This window comes from Harpegnathos saltator, unplaced genomic scaffold, assembly GCF_003227715.2.
Source record: "Harpegnathos saltator strain DR-91 unplaced genomic scaffold, Hsal_v8.6 scaffold844, whole genome shotgun sequence".
In the NCBI taxonomy this organism is placed as follows: Eukaryota; Metazoa; Arthropoda; class Insecta; order Hymenoptera; family Formicidae; genus Harpegnathos; species Harpegnathos saltator.
Window position 1 is genome coordinate 1,031,456 of NW_020230698.1, and position 23,447 is coordinate 1,054,902.

Genomic DNA, 23,447 nt, shown 5'->3' on the forward strand with positions numbered 1-23,447 from the left:
CTCGCGTTCGACCTCGCAGTCGCGCTGCAAGTAGCATGTACACATTGTCAGTCGTTGCTTACGGTTATGGCTCTCGAGAAACAGAGAGAGAGAGAGAGAGAGAAAGAGAGAGAAAGGAGCAAAGAGGGAGAGGAAGAAGGTGCGGGCGACAGAAACCCGTTTCTCGCGCGTTGCGTCGGTTTGCTCGCGTCGCGTTGCTTCGCGTCGTTTGCGTCGCGTTGGCGCACACACGAGAGAAAGAGAGAGAAAAGTCATGCGCGCGGTAAATATATCCCTCTATCGGCCGCGGCGATACCACGCCTACCGCGGACGTCAATAGGCAGTGCCGTGACTATCGCGAACGTCGCTGACGAGGAGAGGAGTGAGGGCGCTACGAAGAAGAGTGATAGAGCCCGCGCGCCGCCGGCCGACGGACCGACGACGATCAGCTGATGATCGGGACTCGCTGACGATCACGACGAGACTTCGACTATCAGCTGACTGAGTACGAAAAAACGAGTATTAGCACGGTGGCTGGGATCGGCTGGGCTCGAAAGAACACTGTCGTTGTCGGACATCGGCGAGGATGCTCGATAATATTTTGGGAACGACCGGGGCTCGATAACACCCGTCCGATATTGACAGCTAACGGATAAAATATATGCGACAGTATCGCGGTAATAATTAACGGATAAGACACGCGTTCGTACGTCATCGGGATTTCGTGGCGTCGATCGCAGCGTTGAGTTTCACTTTTATCATGAGCGCTCGACGACTCGCTTCGAATTTGTCGAGTGGCTCGTTCCCAAGAGAGATGGTATAGAGACCTGGGAGTCAATGAGTTCCTGGGAATCTGTAACCTTGCTTTTCTATTGCTAAACTGGCTGCGCTGGTTATCTGGCGTATCAGTTCTCTTGTGCTCCTTTTCCCAAAAAGTCTCAACTGCATGTGAATTTCTTTTTTAATTGCGAAGACGTACGCTGGTTCAGCGGTAAAACCAACCGCGTGTCAGCTAATTAGGTACCGCTAATTAGACGCCGATATCAGCCGACAAGATCAGTACTTTCCGGTATTACGATATTGCGAACTACTAGCTGACTTTTTTTTACACACGAACGATGATCGGCGGCGTCATAACGACGATACGTGATCGCACCGAGAAAATTACTGGTAATGCGAAAATCGGTCGGAACTGCGCGGGACTTCACGAATAGATTTCTAGTTTTCTCGTAGAGACGCCACGGCACAACGTCATCGTTCTCTGCGATTGTTCACCGTACATTTCTGCAATAGATCCCACGTCGATCGTTGATGCCGTCACAATCTATCGGTTTATTGCGTATGTAACGGTGCATTTACGGTGCGTCATCGATTACTACATTCATGAATAAAACTAAAGACGAGTGGAAAGACCCTGTCTCTCTTTGGAAAAGCTTCATTGAAAAATCCTTTTATGCGATTGTTCGAAATAGAGCGAAGGGGAGGGAGATAAAGTGTGATTGAAATCTCGAACATGTTTCACCCAAGACGAGGAGAATCCCTCCTGGATGCATCCTTTTGTTAGCTGCGGTCTAAATTTCCATCCTGACGTCTCTCGTTTATTGTTACGAATATGTAATGAACACGTGTGTATGCGTATATAGGGAAGCGCAACATTGTTTCCCGTGTAGCGATTTTTCTATAACGCACGATCGATAGGGATCGATATTCCATGTCGAGAGAGTGAAGGAAAAGAAGTCAAGCTGGGGAACAATGAAGAAGACTCGCACACCCGAAATCTCTGAGAGCTACAATTTTCTGGGAAGAGAGGAAAATAGTAGTTTAAAATACACATGTTGACCCCGGGTCAATCTCTACCCATTGTCCACATTTATCAACATGACATTCGTCCCGAGAGCGTCACGTAACACACTTTGAACGCCTCTTCTAAACCGTTCTTCTAACCGTCACCGCTACGATTGTCAGATATCGAGTGCAAGGATCATCGCTCTGAAGCGCAAAACTTTTCGGCATTGCGTCATTTGGGTGCGCGTTTTGAAATTTCACCTGAACTTTTCCTCTCGTCTAGTACAAGTCAGAGTTGTAGGAATTATACGGGCTTATATTTTATGTAAGCTGGAAGAACAATATAAATATCTTTATATAACGACCGTGTGTGAAACCCCGTCGAGCACAACATGTGTTTATCCGCTTTTATCAGCTTCGTTCGTACCATCAGTCTTACACGACGTTACATTTATATCGCTGTAAACACACGCGCAAAATAGCCATAACATAACCGTGGCGATCTTGAAATATCCCTTCCAAGTTATTATATTACACTCTCTTCTCGCCACTTAGGGCAGGTTGTTCCAATTCCTTGGTAAGTTAACTGATAGATAAATCATATGCTTGTCTGTCCTTGTCTAAGTTGAAGGAAAAACAAAGACAAACATATGATTTAACTATCAGTTAACTTACCAAGAAGTTGGAACAACCGGTCCTTATTCACGCATATTTCTCTTATTCCTTTCTTTCCATCCGAAGCTGGCCGAATCTCGGGCGACCCGAATTACGCACATCCTACAGAAAAGAATTTATTGTGTGACATGTTTTATGTAACGGTCGACGGGTTCTGCTCAATCGGAATTCCCCCGTCGGCTGCGCGTTTTTCGATCCGGCGCAAAAACTTATCGGCCGGGGGCCCCGCGATAATGAGGCAGACGGAAGTTTCGGTAAAAGTGTGTCACATCGCGATGTGCGTGAAAGTCGATGATAATAGTTGCGTCAAACGAAAGCGCTCAAGTCGACAAGCGCTTACATCATTATTTACCAACGCCCACGGAATCGAGATCGTCCATGATTTTCAACACACGAGAGGACAGACAAGCCGAGAAGCTCTTCCGGAAGTCCGCGACGATGTCCATCGAACGTGACCATACACGCGGCAGACCCGATCGAGTTGGAGATCGCGCCCGCCATCAGAGAGACATCGACGAGGGCTACACTCCAGGCTGAAGTTTCAGGAGCATGAGATTTCAGGATGAAGTCCCACAAGGATAAGACCCGGGAGGCAAGGTTGCCGATTACGTACGGCCCTGAGAACGCGATATGTGTAGTCGGAAGCGACGTTCCAGCTGCGCATGTGAACGAGGAGGCCACAGCGGGGCCGGGGCCGGGGCCGCCTATGCTCCGTCTTGGCTGTCGGCTTTTTTCGCCGGCGACACATCGTCAATCCGGACGTAGAATTCCGAGCCGCGTCGGGGATTCCGGGCCGACCGGGAACGGTCCGCCGTCGTCTGTTGCCCGTGCGAGCAATCCCTTCGCACCCGTCGAATCCCGCTCTATTCGAGCTAGAGCCAGTCTCAGCGGGAGTTACCGCGAACGAGCTCTAACCGGCGGTCTACGTCGTGCGATCCGCGTCGCGTTGACCCGGTCACCCCGGCGACGTCGTCTGCGTCGCAGCAGACAGCCCGACTTCCGTGAGCACGTAAGTCTCGGCACGTGTGCGCTCTTACGTGCGTGGGTGCGTGCGTAATACGTCGGCGACGCACGTGTGACGGAGCACGAGGAACGTGGGGGAACGACCGATTGACGACGACGACGACGACGACGTGACATCGGGAAACCGTGTCGGCGAATTTTCGGGACGCGTCCTGGTGCGTCGCTCCCATCCTCGAAGGAGGAAGGACTCGCATTCCGGAGCAAGGCGACCAGGCTCGCGGACGAGCACGGGCGCTTACAGCCGTTGCGAATCCTGCGCGCGGTGTCAGGCCGTTTCCTCGCGATCGATACCGCGTCGCTCGAGCTGCTTTCCACGTGACTCCTCTCCTCGGGAAATCAAAGCGCCGCGCCGGCACGCCAGAAATATCGCGGCCGCTCGAGCTGCGCCCGCTCGGAGATCTTTCTGGGAGTTTGTCACTTTCGCGGGGGATCAGCACACGCTGACACGACGACAACGCATCTCCGGTGATCGACTTTGGAATACCGACGAATCTGTCCGCATGTAACTTTTCCCGAGAGTGTACACCTCGACCTGAATCATTCGTCATCCTGGCAGGTCTCCACTCCGCGACTGAGTCTTTAGGCCTGCATTCTTCCGCCTCTCGCACGTATGTCACAGAATGTCTCTCGTATCGTATTGTAGAACGCGTCACTTCTGGCTAAATGAAGAACACCGACGCGAAAGTAATACGTTAAGAACGTAATCGAGTTACGGTGTAGGAAGAAAAGGGGAGGGAGAACGAAGAACGAGGGAAGCTCCGAGTTCGTCGCGTTCGTCGCAACTCTTGAGAAAGAGCTTCGCACGTACAACAGAATGTATCACGTGTGTGTACATCGTAACCGTTATAGAAAATAGCGTTATTTCCCTGAACGAGGAATATCGAGATGCAAAAATAATGAGCTAAAAACGTCATCAAGTTGCGGTGAAAAGGGAAAGAGGCAGAGGGGCGGGGGGGGGGAGAGAGAGAAAGAGAGAGAGAGAGAGAGAGAGAGAGAGAGAGAGAGAGAGAGAGAGAGAGAGAGAGAGAGAGAGAGAGAGCAGCGAGCAAGGTTCCAACCGCGCTGCAACTCCTTTGGAAAAAAAACCGTGGCATCGCAGAAAAAGTCCTGGACGTCGCGCCTGACTAGCACTAATGCTATACTCCTAAACTATCGGAAACGAGCGATGCAGAGAGAAGCGTGCCAGCCAAGAGAGACGATTCGCGAAGCGACGTTCTTCTCACGCACAACGAGCGCCGTTTCGAGCGCCGAGCGATAATCGCAAAGCCGTGCTCTTTTCATCGCCGCGTTCTTTTCGCACTTGATACTCGTCGCACATGAACCGGAACGCGATTCAATCGAGCGTATCGTACGCAATTTTCGCTGGAAAATGACTTTCGACTTAACCGTTTGTCGTCTCGTAGCGGGCGGAAATCGCGTTTCCCGCTCTGCTGCCGCTTTTCGCTTTTGCGAAAACCGCTCCCGAGCGAGTGCGAGTGCAACTCGCACGAAATCGCATCACACACAGAAATCTCTCTCTCGTCTTGGACGAATCGTTGATTTCATAATGAATTTTCCGATTTTAGTTCAGAATACCATTCGACGAGACCACTCCGCACATTCGAAGGGCGATCGATCTCGCGGCTGAGTCTCTCCCAAATGCCTCTCTCTCTTGGAGTGTATTATTTGAGACGACGGCAAACGCGAGCACGTCGTGACTGACCCATGGTCAGTCACTGGTGCCATTTACCCTGTACACTCGTGAGCATCGTGAGTTTAATCGATTCCGCGTGGGGAAAAGAGGGAGGGAGATTCCGTTTTAAAACGCTACACAGGCTTTTATTACCCGCGCGCGATCGCGTTTCGATGTCAATCGATCTTTTCATTGTCGACGATGCTTGTTGACACTTTTTAGCACGGCACGATCATGCACCCGAGCGTAATACTATTGTCGGCATCGGCGACCTTTGTCGCCGCAGAGAGCATCCTAATGACGGAGGTCTTCGTCATTCCCATCAAACCGGAGACTTTCGACTGGAGTACAGATGGTAAGAGAGACAGACGAGCCAGTCGAGCTGAACTTGTCTTAAACTTGTCAGAAACTCCCAGTATCGTAATTAACGAGCTTTGATACCCAAAAGTTCGCGATCACAGAAGGGACACAACGGAGAAGAGAAAGCGAGGAAATAGAAGAACGTCATTTAACACGCGATGCGCATCATCGAGTTACGTCGCTTCGCGTTACGTTTCTTTCTTTAAAAGAGAGGCGAGCCGATAGAATAAACTTTTTTTCCAGAATTATCCAGCGATAATTTTACGCGACATCTTTCTTGCGCGCCTCCTCTCAAGGATCAATGTAAGAGAAATGAATGCTCCCTAAAACGACGGGTGGCATCGGTCAGCTATAATTATCCTACGTGGGTACCCGTTAACCCATTTTACAATACGAAATTAAACTACGTCTTCGTACGTCATTCGCAACACGCCACGAATAGCAATTACTTGCTGAACCGTCTTGCTGAACGTTGCGCGTATACTTCGTGTATACCAGTATATACCGCTACTTTCTAATTCAACGCCCACGATAATATCATCGACACGCGAAATGAGCCGTAATTATTCCTTCGTGTGTCAGGGTATACTTTCCGGATTAATGAAAATCATTTACCTTCCACGCTTGGGCGGATACCTCTTGGTTATAAGTTCGGATCGATTAATCATTCCAAGTGCGGTTCGCGAGATGATGTATGTAGCTCATGTAATAACTAGTTTCTTGTTCATGAGATAAACATTCTCCTACTTTGATTAACTTTATTTCGTTGCTCTTTAATTTCTTGTTACCATTTTATTATTTTTAAGAACCATGTTCTCTCTCATTACCGTATTTATTTCGCTTGCTTCTGCAAAAAATGCCTTCTGGGACACTTTCTTTGATTCTTTTTATCAGAATTGTGTCCTCCTAAAACTTGACGAAATCTTCCCTCGGTCATCGGTTAATTCCTACATTAAGAGTCTTCTACTTTCTTCAGTTTCGCATTTCATCACAGTAGCTTTCACGAACGTCAAGCGAAAAAAGAAATACTGAAACTGTCCTTATTTCAGGACACACCGATCAATTTTCGTATCAGCCCTCCTTGCTGAACGCCCCTGATCTACCGTCATGGATACATTATACGTACAGCAAGAAGGACCATCACGGTTTCTTGTACGGCGTCGCGCCCAAAAATCAAAAGGACTTTCAGGTGATGTATAATTAATACGTTATCAGCCAGACGTTCGGAGAGTCGTGATCGATTATTACGCGCACTCGCATTGAATATTACGCGCAATCACGTTGCGTAACCGCTCATGATCATTTCAGCTGGAGGTCGTGGGCCTGAACAGGCACACCTACGAAACTCGGTACAAGGTGCTCGACATAAACGTACTCGAGAGGGAGAACCTGACCAAGTACGAGGTGTACCTGAAGATCGACAACCTCAACGTGGAAGACATGTTCGATCACAATCGCACCGAGAAACTCCTCGACATATTCAGGTCGGTAGCGAAAATTTCATCGTACCGGCTTTTAATTCTGCAACTTTGTCCGTAACGATAACGCCCGATAACGGCCGTTAACGGCTCGCCCGTTTCCTTCCTCAAGCGCGAGTCTTGCGAGTATCGGGGAAACCACCCGATACTGCACGCGACGCCGGCAATTCGATAGTTATATCGGCGTGATAATAAACGCTTGTTTTATTTTCTCGACCGCAGGAAAAAGTTATGGAAAGCCGCCGTGGATTTGTACGTGACCTTCTTGGCGTCCGCCATCGATCTCGGCGCCCGTTTACCCCTGAAGCCCAGTGAAGGCGAAGGGTGAGTAGCGTCCCTTCCTTTCTTCCCGCGAATCACCCGCCGTCGCGAAATGTACGTTGGAAAATAAACCCAATGATCTAAATAATGCAAAATCGCGCATCTGAATTTCTCCTCTGAATCGCTCTCAAAAGAGGAAAGGAAAGTATGAAAGGAACGAATTTTCTGCCAACGTGCATTACCGCGACGTTAATACGAATATCAGTGACTGACTCGCAAATCAGTGCGCGAATGAGACCTCACACGAACGCGATGAACATGTAGGCGATGAGAATGATGTTGGTTGGCATCACAGCGGAGATTAAACAGTCGCTTTGATATCGCTGACGTACTAATCGCCCGATCAACCGCAAACAGCAAATGCGTGACGCGCATCCGCGACGTTTTTTCTTTCTTCTCTTTCTCTCTTTCCTTCATAAATAAATACGCATCTACTTCCTATCGCGCGCTATCTACGTCCACGTCCGACGGGAAGAACGTAGAAGGTACGCTCTTATCGGAGGCTGGATATGTTTAATTGCGGCCGGCAGCTTTGAGGAATGGAAGTCATTAAGCGATAGTGATCGTCGTCGCAGTCGCGCGGCCGTTTTACTGCGCGCACCGCTGTTGCATAAACGACATTGTCCCGAATTTTCGTTCGCGTAACGCTCCGATCGATTACATAAAACGACGCGCGCGACCACGTATCCTCGGTATTAAGGCTCCTGGGTGCCTCCTGGGCTCGTCACGCCATGTTGGACTATGACGTCAGAGGTGAGAAGTGACACGCTGAAAAATCTTGCGTGCCATTTTCGAAGAAAAGGACACTTGCGCGAAGGAACACCTTGGATCGCTTGAGCACTCTTGCAGAATGTTGCGGAAACTATTCTGTTTTCGAACGACAGTCAATCAACATTTCTCAGATGTAATACGAGATCAATTATGCGCATGCATATCATAGATATTTTAGCGCTATTGTTCAACCGTCAGAGAGGAAAGCTTAGCCTTCGCAGCATTTCGCAAGCATGCTCAGCGATCTGAAGAATTTCACATGCGACGATTTGCACGCGCGGACAATGAGAGGAATCGCGCGCGCAAATCGTCGCGATCGGTGCCAGTCCCCGGCAAGTGTGTGTCGGCAATTAACATGTATAATGCGTAGTGATAGATGAAAATTCCCGGAGACTCGCATAATTCTCTTAGTGCGTGCCCCCGCACGTCTAAACGCGCGAGTGGGAGGATTTTTACATCAGCTGCCTCGGCTGGCAATTAACGATTTTTATCGCTTACATCATCGCGGTTAACACGTGCGCCCGATGCGCTTCGCACGAGCTGGACGCTCAAATTCCTCGCCAATGTTCGGACGTGCTACTCACACTTACGCAGTTATCAGCGAAACCGGCGCGCGATCGCGGTTTCGCGAAGAGGAGTGAGCGCGAATCGACGAATCGCGCGTAATGAGTTTTCCTCGTGGGGACGCGGATGCAGCAACATTAACGCAAGCGTGCGACCGCACGCGAGGACGATTCATTCCGCGGTTCCCACGTGTCACCACCGTGACGTGTCGTGACCTATCTGACGCATTATCCTACCTCCGAACGCAATGCGCGCGCGCGCGCGCATTATCTTGCCTCCTGTCGTTAAAGGATCCACGTACGCTGAATAACAGTACAGGCCGCGTATTCCGGGAATAAACCTCCTTTTCCGCGGAAGCGCACACGATCGATGATGGGCTTTCCCAGTAGGAACTCACGATCGCACGGCGTACTGTGACTCCCCTGGAAGTCCAATTCCGCGGATCGACGAGCGCGATTTATCGTCGTATCCTGGCGCGAGCGATGTTACGCGATAACGCGCGAACAACGGCTTTTCTCCCGGGGAAAAATGTGGATTTTCTATAACCGATGATTGCGCAGCGCCATCTTGACATCAACAACCATGACTGTCGACTTTTCCGCGACGGGAAACGACGGAAAGATCGAAACTCCGCGTCGACGACGATCGTGGCGAACGATAATACACAGCAGACAGGCTTGAGAGAGTCGATTAATTTCAATTTGTTCAATTTTCAACGCCACACCGACGCACCATGCGACGATCACCGATGAAGCCGTTCTCGGCGGACGAATATGAATACAACGCGTCGCTCACGCGACGCGCTTTTTTCTCCACATCCGCGTTATTAGAAATTCGATATCGACCGTACGGCTCGAGCCTTTGATCAGAATTGCAAATTCCATCGATCTCTCTTCACGCTCGTCCGCACGCGAGAGCGGGCGTCGAAAAAAAAAAAAATATCTCGGCGCGCAGCGAGATGATGAAGCGAGAATTACCGCATGCGCTGTTGATGTCATTGGAACACAACGTGGGCAGACTTCCTTCCGGTACAACAATGTGTGACAACGAAATAACGTTGCGCGAGATACCGCGCGAATGCGGCCGCGTCGAAGAGGTTCAATCGTTGCGAAACCGTCGTCGTACCATTGTCACAGAGACGAGGCGGCGACGCGCGCCTCGATGGAGCCGAGCGGAGGTGAAAAAGGGAAAACGAGACGCGAAAGCGTAACGTAGCCGGTGCGGATTTATGTTCGGCCGTGAGGCCCGGCAGCGAAATAAGAGGAACGTTTTCGCAACGAGATATCGATTCATAATGAAGCAGCTAAAATTCGCGTTTGGTGCGCGGCGCGTTTCCAACCGAGGCGGCCGGTTCGGAGACGACGATCACTGGCGGGGTTTTCTTCTCGTTCGCAGAAGAGGACGCACAATTACTAATAACATTAGATATATTTGAAAGCCGTTTATTCAGTCGAGATTATACGTTCACCGGTTACGATGTTGCTCCTGATTCATCGCACTTGACTCACCGTGTATTTAAGTAAAATCGCGCGGTGTATTTTACATAAAAAGGCGCGTGAGTCAACTTTTTTTTACAAATGAGTCATTATTATTAGTTATCCTTTTCTTAGGAAGGAAAATTGTGCAACGGAATAATATTTACTGTAAAGCGAATATTACTTGCTTCAAATTTTTGTATGTTTATCATAAGTTTATCGGTTAAACATCGAAAGAAGGAAAGTAAATCTTCTTTATCAGCGGTAGAATTATATTTTTCTCTGCGTGCACGTGACTTGAGAAAGAAATAATTCGCGCAACCGAAGGGACCAGTTTTCGCGGGACAATTTTCGCGGAATGAAGAATCCGCGGATGTTACGGTTCTTCCTTTCCGTTTCACGGAGAGGTTTCTCCTGTCATCATGCCAAGCCTCTTCCGCAACGATCCGCTCAATAGCATCCGGATAAAAAATACTCTCTCGCCGTTGAAACTTCGTTTCCGGTTACGACTCGATGCCGATTGTGTCGTTACAACGTCGTTAACAACACGAGTTCGCGAGACACGGACGCGATTTTCCCATCTAAATCGCGTCCGCCGCCGCCCGCGGATGTAGCGTCGTCGGGGAAACCAGATGACACGACGATGATGATAACGGCCGCTCTCCTATGAATCGGTCGCTGTTGTTCAAACGTGGTATCAGCCACACGTTCGGCGAGATTCGGATAACGGAGTTACCTTTGCTACCTCGTTGTGACGCGATCCAATCTCTCCCTCGCGTTAACGGTGAATCATCACCGTACACTTTGTCATCGCACTTGTGCGCCTTTCATCGCCACCGAGATATATGTCACCCAAGCTCATGCACGAGAGCACGTTTAGACTCGATTCGAAACGTTTACGATAACGACAGTAACGACAAGAAGTTGAGGACGAAAAACACGATGAATTTCTCACGGGAGAGATGACTCGATCGCACGACGGTCGAATCGATCGATCCACCGCGTCGACGGCTCGCACTCGGCTGTCACATCCGCACTTTTATTGCGTCGTCGCGAGGTACGATGACACCGTGTGCGCGCGCGCGCGCGCGCGCGTGTGTGTGTGTGCCAAAGCGGCAATTATTCCCAACGTAAGTGCGATATCGTCGTCGCCGCTCGTAATACTTAACTGACTGACTGGCGGGGGCCTATTCCACGGCTAGTGATAAGACCGCGCCTTAGGAGCCACCTCGTGCTCTCGACCTTAGATACATATCAGTGCGTATCGCCGGCGTATCAGTGAAAGCCGCGGACAGCGATCGCGAGATCGTCGGAATCCGCGCGATCGGACGCGCCTACGTAAAACAGAATTCACGCCGACGCTCTGCGGCGGTTCATTAATTAACGTCGCGATCACGAGAGCGCGTCTCGGGAACGAACGCGTCACGAAGAGGAAGAATCGTTTCCACCCGGACATGATCCGGCGGCGGAACTTTGTCTCCTTCGCGCTTGTATGATTTTTACTCGAACAGCATAGGTCACGTCCCTATAGTCCCTATAGTTCGCCGATATGGACGAAGAAAGCAAAGACGCGAGAAAAAGAAACGATTATGCAAATGTGGCGAACGGAAATCGATCCCACGTTTCCCACAGCACCGCCGCGGCCATGTTGTAAGAATGCCGGATTGATATCACGCACGTATTCCTCGGCGTATCGCGATGTTTAGCCTCGGGGGCTCTATTGCTTGATCGATGAAGGTATTCGCGAGGGATATCGAATTTAAACGCGCGCAACGCGTATCGTGCGCTCCGTCTCTGTCGCTCTCGCGCGCGCGCGAGAGAGGTCAGTACTGTAATGATGTAAATCATGTAAATCCTTGTGGAGAAAAAGATCCGAAGGGGCAGGATATATACCCGACAGCATTGTAATTAAGTTTCGCAACGCGTGACAAAGTAATTATTACGCCGGGAAGTCGATATCATCGTCGGGATATGATCGACTTGTTCTTAAAATTGCCGAGACAGCATCGGTGTTTCAAGGAACGTGTCTTAAAGACGTTAAAAAGAAAAACGTTTTATTTCAGACGTTTTTTAGATATCTCTAATATGTATTTGAGCCATTTGTGCCGCCCAGATAGCTCGACCGATGAACGATTAAAAGTATTCTTGGACGAAGTAGCAGCGACATCGAAGCAAATTGCACTCGAGGTGAAGTATTTGTCAGCGGCAGAAAGGACGATTGAGATGAGAGATGGTTTTCTCAGCTCAGCCACGTCGCCTCGGACGCGTTGACAATCGACGTGCTGCCGCACAATCGTTTATTACTTATTTTATTGTTAATTGCGCGCTCGTATGCGCGGACAAAAGTTCCGCGTGCGCGCTGCTTAAAGGAATCCTTGACGGGAATGACGCAAGTACGGCGCGGCAAAATATCGCGATATGATTCGTTCGGGGAGTCTCGAGTCAAAGTTTCTTCGTAATGTCGCGGACGTACGGTCGCAGTCCTTGGGTGAGTCCTGTTTCATTCATTGAGACGTACTTACGTGTTACAAGAATATATTGTACTCCCCGCTCGGGAAAGCGTGCTTCTCGTCACGAGTGCTGTCTCGAGAGACAGACAAAGAAAGAAAGAAAGAAAGAGAGACAAAGGGGACAAAGCGAAAGATCGCTCTTTGATTTCAGAGTGGTCATGCGGTTGGGCAGCACGGTGCCGTTTTCGCAAGAGCTGATCGAATTGCAGGAGGAAGTGAAGCCGTTAGAGAAAATGCCGTCGTGTCCCAGAGACTTCAAGAGAACCAGCGTGGAAATACTTTTCCGAGAATCCCAGTTCAATTTAGACTGGTGCTCCTTCAGATTAGTAAGTCGACCGATCGAACGAACGAATCGCGCTGAGGTACTGCGCGATTTACATCACACGAGAGTCTTCTCTGTTCTCTCTCCATTCTCTCGACGGGCAGTCCAAACGACTGTCATAACCATCGCTTTTACGGCTCACATTACGTCTATCAAAATTTTACTCGCAAAATTTTAATTTTACTCGCACTGCGAGGTGTCGCGTCACGCGAACTTAGCCTGGTAATCGTCTTCTCGATTTCGCAGATTCGCAGGCTTCGCAAACGTACACAACATCTTATCAGAGATCTATCGTCGCATATTTCTCACGTGCTTTTAATCATCGTAATTATTTTTCGCTTACGTGCCTGTTAGTTTTCCGCAAACTCATCTCGACTGATTAATTCGCATACGAGATACGTTCGAATTATTTGATTTCACACGATAACATATCCCACGATGGAAAATACTTTTATGATATATGACGAGCATTATGCACGTTGTTTTGAATGAATTTCTCGTAGCGAGAGGAAGACCAGCAGAGCCTGCAGCACGAAAGCGCCCGGCGAGGTCCCAGCGTGAACGACGCCGGCCTGTCCTCGGGCATTTCTGAACACACGGTGTGGCGTTGGGCCAGAGCGATAAAAGCCAGCATGCCCACGAGAAGCTACCTGAAGGACACGGCCATCACGGTTTTCATGCCTGTGATTCTGCTGTTTGTGCTGAACGTCTTACTCGGCACCTCCATCTGTGTGCATCACGACAGCATGTAAGCGTCCGACATAACATCATCGAAGGAAAACCAGTCGGTCACTCTGCAACAAGTCGCGATGGCCGCCCGCATTCCGGAAGAATTATTCCTCGAAGAATTTCGTTTGCATCGTTGTTGTGAATTAATATTGCCAATTAATTCCGAATGCATGAGACGAGAAGGATACATATATTTTTCTTTTCAAATTAAAATCTGGCGGGTTCCTTTAGCGCGAGATTTCTTTTGTAACGTTTAACTTTTACTTTTTAACGTATTTGGGAAACTGAGATGCCGCCTCTTTTGCGTGCGTTGATTCAGAAGAAAGGAAAATTCATAATGTATGATTTAGTCAGTACTTGACGTTTGCCGTTCGATTAGATTGATCACTTCTAATACTTCGACTATGACAATGCGAGCATGAGTTTGATGTCATATCGATGACGTCTGTATCTCTTTTGGCCTTTATGACGCTCGCTTAAGGCCGGTGACATTATTCTTCCTTCAGTTCACGTTCGTATTTGTTATTCGTGTCACGCGTGATGCGAATCGAACAAGAAACTAAAGTGCTCTACCATGCACCGGAATGTTTCGCGGTGAATACAACAATGTCGAATGTGGTGGCGTCATGATGGAAAACATCACGCGTCGTATCGCCTAAAAATTGATGTAAGTGCCTTTAAAAAGAACAGACTGTCCAGACAAGAAATATGTATTTGCGACAGAACAGAGAAAAACGAACAAGGAATCTACACGAACGTAAACTGTCGTCGCCACTGCTGCGAAGCGGAAACGTTATTCAGTTCATGACGTATGTAACTACGCCGGTAATTATAACACTCGGTATGAAGTGCGAGTCGTTGTTTATACAGGCGGTTTCAGAACGTTTTCAAGTTTTTTATCTAATTACGAAGATAATTGAGAGAAATTGAAGAAATTTAAATAAATCACGCTTAGAAATTATCAATGAACGATGACTCTATTTTTTTATTGATCTCGGTCGCGCTTTGCCATATCGAAAAGCAAAGAAATTTGTTAAATTAGAAAATCACGTGATCATTTACCGTATTTATTTTTACGTTATTGCTATTTTCCTTGGTGTCAACACGGTTTAATGGAAACTTAGGGCATTCAGGGCCGGTTAATTTTTGATCAGTGAGTAAACAAAGAAGAAAACGTTATATTGATAGAATAGCGACAAGTAGATGAAAATTACACAGTTATCGAGACCACGCGGTTTATTTAGACGCCACAGAAATAACCGGTTGCGGGCGAGTACAAGCATCGAATCGGAATTGCCATGCATGTGATGTAACCGAACCAATTATGACCTTATTGTGGGCGCTACTATGTACGTCATACCACATAAAAAGAAGAAAATAGTCAGGCCGTCAAACGTCAAACCTGTTTCAGTTCGGGTCATTAATAATGATCGAACTGATAACGCGTCATAAAACAGCGATATTTAACATTTCGAATATTTTATTGATCTTTCTTATGATATTTTCGCATACGCGCGTTTTTCTAGACGCTACCTCAGTCGCTCTAAACTATTACTGGAAGATGTTATTAGAAAAACTGTTAAAAAGATACTATTAGAAACCGCTGACGGGGACAATCATCCGTTTTATCCCGATCCGATCCTGACCTAAATATTTTCGAGAGCGTATTGACCGCCTTATTAGTGCTCGCCGGCAGTTTGCTTAATCAGCTGGCTGTCGGTAGCATCGTTAACGATCCGTCAGAAACTTCTTGTCGAGCGTGCAGAAAGAGGAAAAGAGAAAAAGGAAAGAAGCCGGAAGAAAAAGGGAAACGGAAAGGAGGCGAGCTAAGTCGAGCAAACTCGAGAAGAGAGGGAAGCTGTAAAATGATAAGAGACAGAAAAGATAATACGAATACAAAAAATAATAACAGGAAGCAGAAACAAAATCTGCAGGGAGCACGAAAGAAAGCACGGAAATACTCATCGCGACACCTCAGCGTCGGTCGTTTCTGACGACACGTTGATGTCGCGTCGATGACATTCGACGAAAGTTACTCAACTTACGAGAAAGTATCGGTATCATTTTTTCTAAAGACCGTCATCGACTTAGCCACGGCGACGATGACAGTGCGAGATCGTGTCACCTGATCTTACCTTCTCTCTCTCTCTCTCTCTCTTTTTTTTCGTACGCGCGCGCGCTCTTCTCTCTCTCTCTTTTTTTTCGTACGCGCGCACGCTCTTCTCTCTCTCCTCCCCTCCCTCTCTCTCCCTCTTTCTTTCTGTCTTTCGTCAGAAGTTCACTCGTCATACTTATGTTACATATGCGCTCGCGTCGAAACCATTCCGCCACACTCGGTCTCTTTCACGTCGTGTACGCACACATGCATGCGTGTACAAACACACATACACACACGTGCGCGCGAATCCACCGGCGCGTGGCATGCGTGCGTGCGTGCGTGCGTGCGATGCACGGGGAACGGGTAAGTGACCGCGAGCGATCGGTGCTTTACGATCAACGGTCAGATGGTGCGTGACGCGAGCGATCGGTCTCGTGTGACGCAATGGAATTGCTTATCGGCGCCTTCGAGGTTCTCGCTGTTAACACGGAAATAGATCGAGGTGTCTGCCACCGACACCGATTTCCGCCGCCGATCGACGCCCGCGTGAGTGAGCGAACGAGCGCGTGCTAATTTCAACCGGTGTAAACAATAGCACGATTTCGTATTCTCAGGTGTCTCTGGTCGCGCGTCTACGCCTGGCGAGAAGAAGATCGACGATTCGTTAGCCGTGCGCTTAAATTTGCCACCATCGCGCGCGCGCTTCTCTCACTCCGTTCATTGTAACGCGACACTGCGTCGTCTCGCAGATTTGTGTGTACACACAAATCCGATGTTTTATCAATATCCGTATCCGGCCGATAACGCGGACGAGCGGGCGCCTCCGTCGCGATTTTGTAGCTATTCTAAATATTTTTGCGGAAATGTCGCGTCTTAGTTTGTTATTTCGCGCGTCTTTTTCGAACACAACTCGTCGACGGATTTCTCGCCGTTACGAGGCGATTTTCCTCGGATCCGCGACGGAGCTGAATTTTGTCTGGCTAAGCTTCCTATCGAATCTAATGTGCAATAATATTGTCGAAACGTTATTATATAATCAATAAAGCGCACAGAAAAGTGCTCGCTAATAATAGCTACGAGTTCGCGAAATGACATAACATCGTCTCACGCTGGACGCTCCAATTACCGGTCACAAAAGCTTCGCGCCGGCTGAGCTTCACTGCACCGCTGTGAAGAGCGCAAAGTGCCCGGAAATGATGCTTATACAGCCGCCACAAAAGCGTCTTTACAAAGTTATCGCGTAAGTGCCGCTATGAAAATCGGCGAGCTTCCCTGTGCGTTCATGAGCAGGCGCTTCGTGAAAAACATTTTCGCGATTTTTCTGGGAAGGAAGGATTTTTTCTTCGGCGAATGCGTCGTTCGATTGTGCCTGATCGACGTGGAATTGTGTCGCGAAGTGATTTGTGTCGCCGACGAAACTCTCAGCGTCTCCGCTCTAACGATTTCTCGCGGGCGTCTCTTGGTTAATTCATCTGTGACTCTCCAACGCGCTTTTATCTCTCGGCGCGTGATACGCCATTTTTGATAATACCGACTAATCTATTGTAATTAGGTACTTTGCGTCAGAGAGAACGTGGCTGTGCTGCTCGTAAATATTTAACGAAACCTCTTGAATATTTTCGACGATAACGGGAGCGTGCGATATGCGAAATCGCGAGGCTAATCTAATCCCGACGTCAATATTTTTCGCCAAAGACAGATGAAGGGAGATAAAACTCCTGAGGCGGCTTATATTAACAATTCGCGCGCGATCGATGTGCTAGGTACGATTGTTGGCGAAACAAACACGGATCTCTCTCATTGTTCCGTTCGCGGAATGCATCTATCGGCGCGCATCAGCGCGATAATCGCGAGTCGTTCGGGACGCGGCGAATTATCAGTCGCGAAGTGTCCTCGGTAATGCTCACCGATTAAGTCGCTAGAAGAAGAAGAGAGAAGAGACCGCGAATGAAATTTCAGCGCTTGTATTCGCTCGGAGAGCGAAGTTGGCGAATTGACAACGCGACGGCGTTTATTTGAAGGAAACAGAATCGCCCGATCCTCGCGGGATAAATTCAGTCCTAAGAATCCAGAAATTTGATTTTTCTTCAGCTGAGACGCGTTCGCTGCGCCATATCATTAATCGAAGAGATCAACAAGCTATCATCAATCTAATGGAGACGCGGCAAGTCCGCTAATATCGGCGGCTTTTCGCCAGCGAAAATCGCGAGTTTCGGATCGCGCGATCGGAGCCGATACTTACATTTAGCAGAAAAAAAAAACTGCTTCACAATTGTTGTAAAATTCGTGAATCTAATTGACATATATTTTTAAAAATTTCGCTGAATCCGAGAGCATGCACCAATCAGATTCACGAGTATTACTGCAGTTGCAAAGCGGCTTTCTCCGTTGAACGTAGCCATTGCTTCGGCGCGGCTAATAATAAGTGAAATGCGGCGGAACCTCGCTAATGACTTTAATCGGCTTGCTATTTTCGCGGTGATAACGCGCGTGGCGAAGAGGCGACCCTGTCCAAAGCACGCGCGCATGCACGCACGTACGTTCGCAAGTGTGCGTACACGCGCGCGCGCACACAGCGTGTGTGTATGTGTGCCCGCGCCCGCGTGTGTGTCTTCAAGTATCGTGGGGCGCAACAATTTTCATTGGCGCGTCGCGATAATAAGTCAATTACGTCGTGTCACACGTGACGATTGACGCAGCACTGACGCAGCGTTCATTTCGCGTAACTACGGCATTGGGAATCGCGTTCATTGAAGTTACGATCGATGTGTCGGGACACGCGGCGGAAAGCTGCGCCGTACGCGCCGACGACGGAGGCGTTATTGTTTAATTCCGCGCTGCGTCCTTTCTCCTCTTTCCCTCTTTCTCGAAGAGCCCGACGACGAACCACGTGCGATCGAGCTAATCGCGGTTGATAATGCGCTGGCGCTGCGCAAACAGGAACAGGACTCACGCGTCACACAGCCGCGATATAACTCAGTAAGAAAATCTGGCAGTTACGGCGGGGACGAAACAAACGGGCGCGAAAGAACAAACGAGTGAACGAGTGAACGAACGGAGGGCAGAGTTCGCTGCGAGAAAGGTCGCTGAATTAACGGCGAGTCCTCGTTAACGCGAGAACTCGTTACAGCGCGAGAATTCGTATGACAAGAGGGTTTTACCAGTGCGCTCGTTTCGTTACCGAATCCTGTCGAGTTTTCTTCTAGCTTTTGTTTATTTATCTCGCGACGAATCCGCGAACGCGTTCGTCGCCGAATCGGCCAGGTATTGGCGACGCGGAGAGGGAGGCCGCCGCCTCCGCGCGTTCACTCTCCGAGATTTCACCATCTCCGAACCGTTGTATTAATACAAAACTTCGTTACATCTCACGTTAATAATCGCCCGTCGATATGACCCGTCGGTCGAGGATTCGTCGTCGGTGAATCTCGTCGCGGAGAGAACTTCACGTTATCAGATAAAACGGTGCGCGTTGTACGGGCCGCTCGAGAATCGATCGTACAAATGGCTGAGATATGCGCGACGTTCGCAAGACGAGACGAACGGGACGGATCATACGAATCATTAATCGGACGTTATCTTAATAACAAATGAACGTCGGATGCGCTGGTGTTTATACTTTGTCCGCGCGATGCAATTTTATAAATATCCACATATTTTTCCACTTTTTTTCTCTCTTGCATTTTTTATAGCTCTGACACGCTTGTGCTCGATCATAAATGCGCTCTGACGTAAATGGTAATTCGAATGTCGGCCAATCGGAGCGAGATGTAACGCGCTACTATCCAATTACTGGAGTTACTTTTTGTATTTTCGATACACAGATTGATCGACACGGACGGGTGTCAATATAATTGACGAATGACGCAAAACGTCAGCACGTTAGACGCGATCTCGCGCGCGGACTTTTGCCTTAACAACATTAAATCTCAAAGTGCTAATTCATCCGACGAGACGCGTAAGATCCTTAACGTTTATATCTCTTGTTTACACGGTCCATTATTTATATCTTATTATTCCCAGGGCAGACCCGGAGTCAGATGAATATTTCGATGAACTCTTTAATATTTTCCTTATGAGAGAACAACCTGTCAGGTACGTTTATTCTAAGAGATCTGAGATTTCGGTGGACACTAATTGTCGTGGAAGTAACAAGACGTCGCGCTGAAATATCATATATTACTAATCGCGCGTCGTAATATACTGCGAATTGATAGAAGCCAGTTAAATCTGCCAGTTAAGTCTGTCTAACAGTCGGTTGAGGTTTACTCGAATATTTAAGCTCTACTAATTTATCGTGCTTGTGCATGTCCGTTATATAACATTTCGGATTCACAGAGAAAATGCGCTTTCTACGATCTTTATGGCAGTTGATCACACGATTACGATCGTAACGTGATAAGTGCGCCAATGAATTAATCGATGAATAATTTATTCAGCTTAAAACAATTCAATGCGCGAATTTGCAGGCAAAAAATCAAGACTGGATTTTAATCTTATTCGCATTTATAAAAACTCTACTTTTATCACGTTACATGAGCGTGCGACTTGTGTGCAGCGGAGAGAATTGACGCATTTCGCTAAAATGAACTTTTATTTAGTTATTAACAAGACGATATCTCTGTGTTTTGATAGGGAAAGACGGGAGTGTACGCCAGTCGAGGGAGTCGGGAACAACGGCATACAGATGGTGCAGTATGCCATGCCGGAGAGAGGCACCCTGAAATCCCTGTCGGATCAGCCGCCGAGCTCGAAGGACTCCATGTCACGAGGCCCAAGGTAGAGATTCGCGAAGAAGCTTATCGCACAGAGATATGCGGTTTTGCGAAATATCGTAAATGTTGCTGCGACCTTCTTCTCTTGAATCGCAATGCGATACGCGATTAGATTTTTATCGCCTCTGCGACTCAAAATCACATATCACCACTCAAAAGCACATATCACTTGCAAACGTAAAAAGTCGAACGCAATTTAAAATGACGATATGACGAATTAAATTAGCGATATGAAATCGCGTTTACGATACAAAATGGTGATTTGTCGCATTTATTGCGATTCTTGGGAAAGACCGCGATGTACAATTTCGCACATAAATCGCACATCTCTATTTTAACGGCACAGAAAGACGCGGTGTTGATGTAGTCGCTCGAACCTGTCTTTCTTTCTCTCTCTCTCTCTCTCTCTCTCTCTCTCTCTCTCTCTCGCACGCGCGAATCATTGTACGCAGGAAGCGGACAAAACATAAAGGTCGTTTCCGTGAGCCGAGCAGCGCAACGGAATTTTAAAGATCGCACCATCTGTAATCGCCTGTTGAGTTCGCGAGAGAGGGCGAATAATGTATTCATATATTCCTTTTTTTCTTCTCACGCAAACTTCTCCCCGGAAGAGAGATCCTGTTTTAGATATGACGTGAAAAGTCGCACGGCTACTGCGTGACGGAGTCCAGCCGTGAAATGTCGTGCGCGTATTATGAGCTTCTAACATAACAGGACATCGTTTCGCAGAAGCGAGAGCGTCACGCAGAACTCACAGCGGCATCATTAATCATGCAAACGTGTGCATCGCGATAAACTAAGACAGCGGTGTGTATACGGGATCGTAATTATTTACAGTCAAATATACACTGCGATACGATCGAGCCGCGAGTCTGTTACGAGCAAGTCCCGAATGGCCGTTCGCACCGGGCCTCGAAAACATCGCGGAATACGGATGCTCTTTGCAAGAGCATGAGAATTGTACGAGAGGATCGCGGCGAAATGCTACGAATAAATTAGCATCGATTGCGGAAGAATTCGCGAGAATTCGACAGCGGCTTCACGAGTGTCCGCGAGAATATTAGTCGCCGCAAAAATCAGCGTTTCTTTTTTTTTTGTTTTTACGCGCCTCTTTACCCGCGAACCAATCCGATTCGTTTGACACACGATCGAATTTCGTCTTTCAGAGTCTACGATGAACATTGCAACTCGTATGTTCGTCCAAACCCACCGCCTTACACTGGACCGTGCAACTCGTAAGTACCATTCAAGTCGCGAGAATACTTGTTCGTTAAATGTGCTTAATCGCGCGTCTGTTTTCGCAGTGCTGGTCTACGAACTGACTTCTGACTATGCGAGGAGCCCGCGAAGACGTGGTTTTGCTAACTAAATGCAGTTCGCGGGTGGCTTTGTCGATGTTACGAGATATGCCGTGAGAAATGTACTTATCAAACGGCTCTAAATTTGTCGCAAGTTGTCGCAGATGTTTTACAGGATGTTGCAGAAGTATGCGGTGAAATTTTAGCAGTGTCTAGACGCGGGTCTGAAAGTTCTTCCTTTCCAAGATGTGAACACACTTTTTCTGTACAATGCAGTTTGCTAATAATGCATATTCTAATAACAATTGCATCGATCCTGTTGGATCAACAGGAGGACCAATTGCGCGGTCTTCTGATTGAAATCTTCTGGATCTTATTTGTCGGGTGATTTTAAGATTCTCATACGCGATTAGGATAAGTTTTTATATTGTAGTTTAGAAAGTATTTCTAACTTAAGAAGAAAGCGCTTCCTCTGCCCACCAGTTTCTGAAACATCCCGTATATGCGCAACACTTATTATCGGTAAACATACGAGGTGTGGCTATGAAATAATCGAATTATGCGTGTTGAGAATTAACAAAGAGCTGAAGAGGGATGGGAGGGAGCGAACAGTTGAGCTTGAACATTCGCGCATCGAACAAGTCTATTTTCAGACCGTTAAGCCGATTAGTTGGCGCTCGAGCACCTTTCTCATGGGTGGATAGAATTTTCATCAGGACAATGTTCTGGCGTATACGAAACTGCCTATGAAGCAGTTTTTTTATCAAGAAACAAATATCAGTGCTAGAACTTACTCTATTCCTCGAATTTGGCATACTGTGATTTTTTTATTACTTTTCAAAATTAAGAGCATGTCGAAGAGGATCTAAGTAAGAGTTGCTGAGAGGTCAGAAATGGACTTGCAATATTGTTTTGAGTAATGGTAAAACTGTCCGACTGTACAGAATGTACAGACAGAGAAAAGGACTGCGTTGAAGGAGACAAAAATTAAATTGTACAATATCTCAGTGAAGTTATGTTAGAAGTAAAATCCGGTTATTCAACGACCACGCCTCGTATATTTGCATCATGCTTTTCAAGTGTTACGATATAGCTTGTTGTTAAATAATTGCTATCAACATTAAGTTTGCATCTAACATATCGTTCAGAAAATATTTATGTAGACAAGTTGCGAATATAAAGAAAACGAATATGTTCATGTTGGATCCCTTGTAACACAACGATCAGCTAGCATTCGTATAATCTTTGATGTGATTATATGTTTTAATAGTCGTAGCACGTTAGGTATTATTTTACATAAAAATTAAAAAATATATGTATAATATACTATAAAATTACGTTGCATTCCTTTTTCTATACTTTTATACATCTCAACAATAGGAAATTTAAATTGAAAAATGTTGCTTTTCTTATTCCATTTATATATGGTTAATCTTATTTATGGCATATAGCTCATTGATGAAACATTTTTGCATTTTCTTCTCATAAGGCAAAGGTAAGTGTACTTATGCAAAAACTACTTAACGAACTAAAAGTTATCGTTACTCAAGTCGGCTATTAAATGCACATACTTTAATAGAATAACAACCGTTAATTTCCCATCGGCCGCCATGTT

General features: G+C 47.4%; 1 protein-coding gene across 3 annotated transcripts; it reads left to right on the top strand.

Annotated features, from left to right (window-relative positions):
* The first annotated feature begins 89 nt into the window (after window positions 1–89).
* Scgalpha (sarcoglycan alpha) lies at window positions 90–22,668 on the top strand. Of its 3 annotated transcripts, none has more exons than XM_025307253.1 (10): window positions 90–484; window positions 5,357–5,489; window positions 6,544–6,683; window positions 6,803–6,978; window positions 7,195–7,296; window positions 12,765–12,939; window positions 13,439–13,683; window positions 20,395–20,538; window positions 21,701–21,769; window positions 21,839–22,668. In XM_025307253.1, exons 2-10 carry the CDS (start codon window positions 5,369–5,371, stop codon window positions 21,861–21,863), a joined length of 1,197 nt encoding a protein of 398 aa, XP_025163038.1. In that variant the 5' UTR covers window positions 90–484; window positions 5,357–5,368; the 3' UTR covers window positions 21,864–22,668. The 3 variants fall into 3 exon arrangements, with proteins under 3 accessions (XP_025163038.1, XP_025163037.1, XP_011138696.1); XM_025307252.1 differs by lacking the exon at window positions 90–484 and adding an exon at window positions 2,835–3,448; XM_011140394.3 differs by lacking the exon at window positions 90–484 and adding an exon at window positions 3,455–4,070.
* Window positions 22,669–23,447: the final 779 nt, after the last annotated feature.